Raw genomic sequence first — 8,370 nt, forward strand, 5'->3', positions numbered from 1 at the left:
GACAGAGAGAGATGGAGACAGAATAAGAGGAAAAGAGAGGAAGAAAAGATGAAGAGAGGCAAGAAAGGAAAAAGAAAGAAATTCTAGGCATGAAATGAGTACAAGGCAAGTATGAATCAATCCCCCACAAACACTTTCAGGCTAAGAGGAACCTACTTTTGCTAGGTAGCTTTATCAAAGGTGACACAGAAGGGGCAACAGCCCATCTAGGGACTATGATTTCTCTCTGTCCAGAACCACTCTTTCCTCCTCCCTTCTCTAGGGCAACCCTGAGAGTTCCCTAACAACCACATCTGGGTACCAAAGAGACCGGGAAATTCAAAGTAGTAAGAAAGATTGAAGTTTTTTGTTTTTTGTTTTGTTTTGTTTTGGTTTGGTTTTTTTTTGCTGGGGTGGCGGGGGTGGCCGGGGCAGTGAGAAGTAGAAAGTTGGGAACAGGAGAAAGATTCCTTACTACAAAGATATTTAGGAGCCCAGAGATGGAAACCGGTGGAACAAAGAGGGAAAGCCCAGCTTCCAAAGTCCTGCCTTCAGTGTCTCCAGGCCAGTAGCCAAGTCAAAAAAATCTCCCAGAACCAGAAGGACCCTGAGAGGCTGGGAATCCATGTCCAACTCTGCATAGGGATAGTTGTTTCAGAGCAGAAACAAGACCCAGATAGACTTCCCCATTTTTGAAAACAGCCTCCCACCAGATTCTAATTCCGATGAGGCTCTGCAGCAGATTAGAAATAAGGATTTGTGTTGAAATCTACGGGGACCATCTGTTCCATAAAAATGATTTCTCATGCAGGATTATTTAAAATGTATGTTATTGAAAACGTTTTAAAGTTTTAATTGTTGACTTAGCTGTATAAAACCACAGTAGACACTTCTGAGGTTTCAAAAAACAGAAGCCTGGATCTAAAAACTAATCCTTTGGTCTCTTTCTCTTCTGTTCTCCCTTTCCCTCCTGATGGAAGTAGTTTAGCTTTTTTTCCTCTATATTGCCAAGTCCCAGGACTGTTCAAGGTTTGGTTCTACTCAATTCGGAGACAGAACAAAACTCCATTTCCCTATGGGACAAGGACTCTGGGCCCAGCTCCTTTGCTAGTTTAGGATCCTTTTAGCTCCCAAACAATGCCAATTCCCATCAGGCCAATGATGAGCCACCCCCACCCCCACCAAAAAAAAAAAATGCCTTTTAAAGCCAAATCAAAACCAAACAAAAGGTGGACTTTTAATCAGAAAAAGAATCCTTTTAATTTGTATAATTTATTAGAAGCTTCTTAGGAACTATATTTAAGCCAGATATCTACATAAGTTACAACAGAAAAAGACTGACGCTGCAAATACCAAACTGCCAAATAATATACACAGATTTGTCAATGCCCATAAAAAATATGATGGGCTGGGGACAGGGACTGGGTTTTTGTTTTTGTTTTTTTTTTTTTTACAACAAAATGTACAGATTACTAAAAACTAGGCGTGTAGTCCAACTTTTGACAGCGTTTTACAGCTACAAGTTCACATCAAACATAAAACAATTTTAGCCAGGGCTCTTCCCGGGGCTGAGCCTGGGCAGCCAGCGGGCGCTGGGAGGGGGCATTTCCTTTGTGTCAATGACATGCGGGTCCTGTCGTAGAGTCTTTCCTCTCCCCAGCCCCCATCTCCCCTTCAAAAGAAATCCTGGTATTTACAAGCGAGTCCACCTTGCTGGCACAGTGTACCCAGAGTGAAGTTTGCGATCTTTAGAGTCCAGAGCTGTGTCACTGTAGAGCCCTCTCCAAACTGCACCCTGCCTGAGCGAGAGAAACCCATTTCAATCACCTAACAGACACCCCAAAAGCTGTTTTTTGTTATGTCCTTCTCGGTTTAAAGACTCCTTAAAGAATTGGATTCACTTGGTTGTTTTTATTTTCTTTTTTAAAAAAATCCCACAAATTTTAGGAAAAAAAAGAAAAAGGAAAAGAAAAAGACGTCCAGCAGTTTGGCTTTTGTGTTTTTTCCCTTGGTCTAAACGGGACAGATTCTTAAGAAAAGTCGAAGCGCAGGGAGCGGCGGGTGTTTGGTGATGTGTGGCCGGCAGGAGGGAAAGCGATGAGGCAGCGCGCTGGGCCCGGCCCGGCCCGGTGTCCTCTCACCAGGTCCGACCGTATAGCAAGGTGGAGCAGGACATGGCGCCATAGTCCGAGCCCGAGGAGTTCAGGTGGGACAGGCTGGACACCTGGCCCTGAAGCGCCGCGGGGCTGGCGGCGTGGTGCGCCAGGTCCGGAGACTGGCCCGCGCTGCCCGGCTGGTGGCCCGGGTGTGCACCCAGGCCAGGGCCACCGCTGCCCACTGAGATAGCCGCCGCGGCCGCCTGAGCCGCCTGCGCCTGCTGCTGCGCCTGCTGCTGCGCGTGGCCCTGGAGGCTGCCGGCGCCCGGCGCCGGGGCGCCCGCCTGGCAGGGTTTGCCGTCTTTCACCAGGACCGGCACGGCCACGCGGCGCGGCGACTGCTGCTGCGCTTGCTGCTGCTGCGGGCACCCGGCGCCCCCGCCCCCGCCGCCGCCGCCGCCGCCGCTGTCCTGCTGCAGTTGTTGTTGTGCCGCCTTGTCCTTGGCTTGGCGCTTCATCTTGTAGCGGTGGTTCTGGAACCAGATCTTGACCTGCGTGGGGGTCAGGTGGATCATGCTGGCCAGGTGCTCCCGCTCGGGCGCCGACAGGTACTTCTGTTGCTTGAAGCGTCGCTCCAGCTCGTACACCTGAGCCTGGGAGAAGAGCACCCGGCGCTTCCGGCGTGGTGCGCTTGGCAGCGGGGCCATGTTCTTGCTCACGTCCCCCAGCGAGCCCAGGCCGCCCATGCCGCTCATGTTCATGCCGCTCGCCGGGCCCATGAAGCGGGAGACTGTAAGCGACAAACGCACAGCGTCGGCGGGGGCCGGGCCGGGCCAGGCCACCTCGGCCTTCCGCGCCCTTGGCCGGCCCGGCCCACCCCGACGGCGCCCTCCTCCCCTAGGCCGCCTCCGCCCTGAGAGGCCTAAGTTCCGAGGAGAGTTAGCGCCTGCCCCAGGCCGAGACGTCGAGGGATTTGCTGGAAAGCTCCCCACCTCAACCCCGGTTGCCTCCCTCAGTCTCAGGGCTCCAGCCCAAAAGCAAAGTGGAGAAAGGCCGCTTCTGGTCCTTTCTTGCCCAACCCTGGCCAGAGTCGTTGGGTGAGCGGGCCACAGGCGGCGGACTGGGCCCAGACCAAGAGCTGGGGTCCCGCCGTAGACCCCAACTTTGGGAGTTTGGGAGAGTGGGGTGTTCACTTTCGAAAGCTAAAGTCCCAGACGCTTTGCCTCTTGGCCGCTCTCTCCTGTCAGCCCCAGTGAGGGCACTTGCTCGGCCCATTGAGAGCCCCCTCTGAAGCCGCGCGCCCTTCCACCTGCCTAGACTGGAGAGCCAGCCGGGCGGGTCCCCTCAGCGCGTCGCAGTAGGGCAGCCTCCCGCCCGGCCAGGCCGCGCCTCTCTGCTCCCTGCTTGCCCCCAGCTTCCTTAGTTTTTTGGGGGGCGGGAGGGCGATCCCTGGGCACTCTGAGGTCTCCCGAGCCGAGCAGAGCTGCCCGTCGGCCGCATCTGGGAGACGCTGAATACTAGCACCTACCCGCATGACCCCAGCGTTACCAAGTGTCTCTCCTGGGACCCCTCAGTCCAGCAGAGGGAAGAATCCCCAGCTCCCGCACCCTACTCCCCGGCGCGGCTTCCGGGCCGCCCACCCTGACGCCCGGTGCGCAGCCGGCAGGCGCTGCGCCTGCTTGGCTGCTCTCCCCGCGCCTCCCGTACTCAGCCCGCGGCCCGGCAGTGGGGCGGCCTCACTTACTGGCGGGGAAGCGCGGGTCTGGGTTGGCGCCGTACCATCCGGGGCCCGAGGCGCTGTTCCGCATGGTGTCCTGGTACGGCGGCAGCTCGCTCATGTTGCCCAGGTTGCCGTTGCAGTAGCCCCCCACGGCGGAGTGCGAGAGCTGGGGCACCCCCGCCGCCGTCATGTGGTAGGCGGCCGTGACGGCGCCGTGGTGCCCCACGGCGTGCTGCTGCATGGCCGCGGCCGGCGGAGCCGCCTGGCCCTGCCTGTAAGCCGCCAGCGGAGCCCCGAGGCCGCCGCCCTCCATGCCCACTTTCTTGTAGCTTTCCTCCAGGGGACTCAAGATGTCAGACACTGAGAACGGAGTCGTGTGCTTTGGACTCATCGACATGATTCGGCGGCGGCTGGAGGAGGAAGGAAGAGGAGGAAAAAAAAGGGAGAGGGGGAAGGCGAAGCCTCGCTGCTTTTTTTTTTCTCCCTTTGCCAAATATTCTGGTGTTACCTTAACGCCGATCTTGTTGGATGTACACGTAACCGAGTGGACCGAGTCCGCCTTAATTGGCTTGAGTGGAGGCTCGGGGGCTGCCTCGCGTTTGTTTTAGCCCGGCGCCAGGTTTTAGGCAGCCACCAGAGGCGGGGCGTAAGCGCTAAAGCAACAAGACAATAGAAGCCTACATCTTGCCCGAGATAATTAGCTTACATGCTGATGACAAGGTAAACACCTTTAAGTTTCACTTGTCAGGATTTTTAGGTCTCAAAGAGGGAGAGAGAGAGAGAGAGAGGCAGAGACGCGACCCAAAGCATTTCTTTACCCCCCTCCCCGGACACCCCCACCCCATTTTTTGTGGGGTGCGGGCGGCGCGCGGGGGGAGAGGGGGGGAGGGAAAGGAGGAGGGAACCGAGAGAGGGGAGGGCAAGAGGTGGGGTGAGGAGTAGCCGAGGAGGAGGGATGGTGGGGAGGAAGGAAGGTGAATGCTGCTTTGCAACCAACTTTCGGAGTTACAAAGTGAACCACTTTCCAATACAGCCGGGGTTCCCGGGCGGGGACAAGTCTTTAGAGGGAGGGGGCCAAGGGACAAGGTAGGGGTTTCACCTGAGCCTGCTGGGGCTGCTCCTCCCTCCCGCCGCGGCCTCCCAGCCCCGCGCCTTCCCACTGCCTCCGGACCACATCGGGCTTCGCGGCGCCGAGCCCCAGTCGCCACCAAACGAGCTCGCGAGTCTGGGGACGAACCCTGGGGCCGCACTGTTGGTCTGCGTGTCTGTCCGTCTGTCTGCCTCTTCTGCCGCCGTCAGAGGGACACCTCTGCTCCCCGCCCCCTTTCCCCCTACCCGAGAGAGAATCCCAGCGGGCGGAGGGGACGCTGAGCAAGGGATCGGCTGCCTCCGAGAGGCTGTCCCAGATCCCCGCGTCCCCCTCCCCCCACCTCAGGGTCTTCTCAGCGGTCCAGGGCCCCATACATCACGCCCCCCACAACCCACACGCGGCTCCCTCTCCCCCCACCCCCCATTCCCGGCCAAGGCAAGCACACTACTGGCCGCTAGTGCTGGGAAGCTGGGGGGCACTAACCCGAAGGGCCATTGCTGAAGTTGCCCCACCTCGAACAAACCTGGTGTCCCCGACCCTCGCCCATCGCCCGGACACGCAGGGTTCTGGGGCTGGAGCTGACTTTCGGAGGACATCACAGCCCCAGCACCCGAGCCCAGGGCCACGCTGTTTTCCCCTCTGATGCTTCAGGGAGGGCGCGGGCAGGGAGCGTCGTGAGTACCCGCCCGCCTGTTGCCGGGCGGAACTGAGCCTGAACCCCGGCGGGACCAGCTGGCCGGGAGGGGGCGAATCCCAAGGCGCGAGCAGCCCAGCAGGCGGGAGGCTGGGCTGAGGCTCGCCTCCGCCCGGAGCTCAGCCATGCAAAAGTGCACTTGCTTCCCCGGGAATAACCAAATATCTTTGTTTAAAGTGGCGGCGTAAATGGCCAGTCGCTTTGTGGCCACGCTGGATATTAGTAGATGAGGATCATTCTGCTTCAATTGGGCGCCTCTCATCCGGCGAGCAAGAAACTGCTTAGGAGGAAGTGGGTTTCCTGTCTGCGCGTTCCCAGGCTTCAAGTGTGAGCCCCGCGCCTTGAGGGTCCTTGGGCGCCTGGAGAGGGGGAGCTGTGGGCTTTCGCTCCCCAGCCGGGCCAGAGGCACCCGCCTTGCTGCTCCGGCCAGGCCCTAGCCTCCAGTCCAGTGGACTACAGTGTCGCGCCCCTGCGTGGCGCAGATCCTGAGACCCACTCCGACTTTCCCCCCTTGGATTCTAAACGTTTTGTTGTTTGGTTTGGTTTTTCTTTGGCTCTTTTAGCCTCCTCTCTGGGATAGGGGCTGGGAGGGTGGAGCGCTCCCTGGCCCGGCTGGGGCCTCTAAGACACTGCGGGGGCCGATTAAGGAGGCTTCTCGAATTTGTTTTTTGTTTTCACATTTTCCTTCCGCTCCTTGTACAGAAGGAGCTCCCAATGATGAACAGGCACTTTTGAACGATTTAATTCAGCAGGTTAGGCGCCTTTCCCATTAACAGCAGTTGTAGTAAGGGAAAGTTGTTTTGTTTATTGGCTTGTTATTGTAACATTTCAGTTCTCTCCTTGAGAAGTGCTCTGTACTCCCTCAATACAAAGGCAACTTCTAGACTAACATTTGCTTTCCTCACCACCTATGTCGCTTAACAGAGAAAGCCCAGGGCACCCTCTTCCTCCTCCATGGGCCCACGTTTTCGTGCATCCCCCTTGGCGGCTTTGGGGCAGGCAACCTTGCATTTGGGCACCGAGACCTGCTTGTCGGTTGTACCGTGAAGGACAAGCACCAAGACGGTTCTTTGCCCTTTTACCAGGGGGCTTCTCTGGGGGGCGCTCTCAGGAAGACTCAGAGTCCAACTGAGCTTTGGTCGATGTGGTGTCAAAGCCCAGGGAGCAAGGAGGGAAGACGACGCTGGGCTCAAGTGAACCGTCGAGGAGAGCGGACAAAACTGAATCCGGATCTTGTTTGCAGGTGGCCCTAGCCCCTGGACTGTGTTTTGACCGGGTGGGTTTCCCAATCCCCTGTCTTCTTTCTCTTTCTCCCTCTCCATTATCTCATATTATTGGTAAGTATAAGAAACACCAAGTATAGAATGTTGTACGTCTCTCCCAGTCTCAATGCCATTTAGAAATGGAGGTCATTCTTCACAAGGTTTCTCTGAGATTCAAATAAGATCGGGCCCAGAAAAGCGCTTTGAAAGCTTTGGAAAATTAATTCCATTGCCAGAGCTTGAGATTTCTGTATTGTCGTCATTCGTACACCCACCACCCTGCCCTGCCTTTAAGGCCTTGAGTCTGAGTGAAGGGGAGAGTTAGGTGCATCTTGAGCAGTCCCTGAGCCTCGGCCTTCGTCCTCGGCAGCTTTCCAGCTTTCCAGCCCCGCAGCAGGCTCCGGCGCACGTGGCTAGCAGCTCCCCACCTGCCCCCACGCCCCTGCCCAAGGCTTGCAGACAAGACCGTGACCCCCAGTCACACAGCAGGCGTTCAGTCACCGCCTAGAGCTGATGCCCGAGCTGGGGTTGGGGGGTGGGGGCGGCGCCGGGCTACGGCTGCTGCTCCACCCAACCCCTCCCCCCCAACCAAGATCATGCGGCCACCTCCCCCCGCAGTCGCGCGCACCCGCACTAGCTCTGGGCTAGACCTCACCTGGGCCTTTGCAGCACCTTGCGGCGCCCGCCCCCAGCCGCCCTTCTACCTCTGCCCCTTTCTCTCTCTCTCTCTCTCTCTCTCTCTCTCTCTCTCTCTCACACACACACACACACACACACACACACACACACCGCCCCACACTCTTTGCCAGATGTGCTGCACTGCCAGGAATAAGCCTGAAGACTAAAACGTCTAGCGGGAGGGGTGGGGGTGGGAAGACTGATACCTCAATCTCTGAGCTTGATCAAGCAGAGGACTTGAGAGTCCCTCCCCTGGCCCCAACACCTCTTCCTAACCAAGGCCTCTTCCTAGCCAAGGAGTGTCCTTTCTTTTAGCTGCCTCCCAGAGTCATCTTAAGTAGGGCGACCCCGGTTAAACTAGTAATGTCTTCTCGGCTGCAGGGAACACTTGGGAACCCTGAGTTCCCTCCTGTAGGACCCTTGTGCCTTCAGTAACTCCCCCCCGGGGCCGAGTGGTCGCAGTGGGGCCCAATTCAGGCTTCTCAAGGAGCTTTCCCTGGTGGGGCCGCAGGCGCCCACCTCAATCCCCACCACACTGCTTTGCTCTCTGCAGCTTGGTCTGGAATCTAAGGAGCCGCGGAGGCTCAGGCTCAGGCCCAGGCCGGGCGGGGCCAAGCGGAACTGCCATCAACCTTTGCTCACCACCTGTGTGGCCGAAGGGAAATGTCTTTCTGTCCCTCCAGAGTCACTTATTTGAGAATTTAGAACAGAGGGCTCATACAGAAAGCTGTATGACTCAGGGCCTGTCACTTGGACTGCAAGAGGAATGAAAAGTCCTCCCCAATCCTCACCACCACATTTTTCTAGTTCTCTTCATGGTCCTTCACACCTCTTCTAGGACGGTGAGAGAC

The 8,370-nt window shown here is 57.3% G+C and overlaps 1 protein-coding gene across 8 annotated transcripts; it reads right to left on the reverse strand.

The window, feature by feature from the left end:
* Positions 1-1,214: 1,214 nt before the first annotated feature.
* On the reverse strand, positions 1,215-5,869 carry NKX2-1 (NK2 homeobox 1). Of its 8 annotated transcripts, XM_073894849.1 has the most exons (5): positions 5,409-5,869; positions 4,895-5,033; positions 4,304-4,448; positions 3,820-4,205; positions 1,215-2,865 (listed from the first exon to the last, which is right to left on the reverse strand). In XM_073894849.1, the coding sequence occupies exons 1-5, from the start codon at positions 5,430-5,432 to the stop codon at positions 2,117-2,119; spliced, it is 1,443 nt and encodes a 480-aa protein (XP_073750950.1). In that variant the 5' UTR covers positions 5,433-5,869; the 3' UTR covers positions 1,215-2,116. The 8 variants fall into 8 exon arrangements, with proteins under 8 accessions (XP_073750950.1, XP_073750952.1, XP_073750954.1 ...); XM_073894851.1 differs by lacking the exon at positions 4,304-4,448; XM_073894853.1 differs by lacking the exon at positions 4,304-4,448 and having other exon boundaries at positions 5,033-5,126.
* Positions 5,870-8,370: the final 2,501 nt, after the last annotated feature.

The sequence above is a fragment of the Callorhinus ursinus genome, unplaced genomic scaffold (assembly GCF_003265705.2).
Source record: "Callorhinus ursinus isolate GAN/ISIS: 27379988/994484 unplaced genomic scaffold, GSC_fseal_2.0 scaffold8, whole genome shotgun sequence".
Lineage (NCBI taxonomy): Eukaryota > Metazoa > Chordata > Mammalia > Carnivora > Otariidae > Callorhinus > Callorhinus ursinus.

What these genes read in the sequence shown, in the direction of transcription:
- NKX2-1 (XM_073894849.1), bottom strand. Translation starts at nt 5,432, where the DNA reads ATGGGCGAGGGTCGGGGACACCAG. An exon ending in GCGAGGGTCGGGGACACCAG is followed by an intron (nt 5,034 to 5,408) that starts GTTTGTTCGAGG and finishes GTGCGGCCCCAG; the next exon opens with GGTTCGTCCCCAGACTCGCG. An exon ending in AGACCCGCGCTTCCCCGCCA is followed by an intron (nt 2,866 to 3,819) that starts GTAAGTGAGGCC and finishes TGTCGCTTACAG; the next exon opens with TCTCCCGCTTCATGGGCCCG.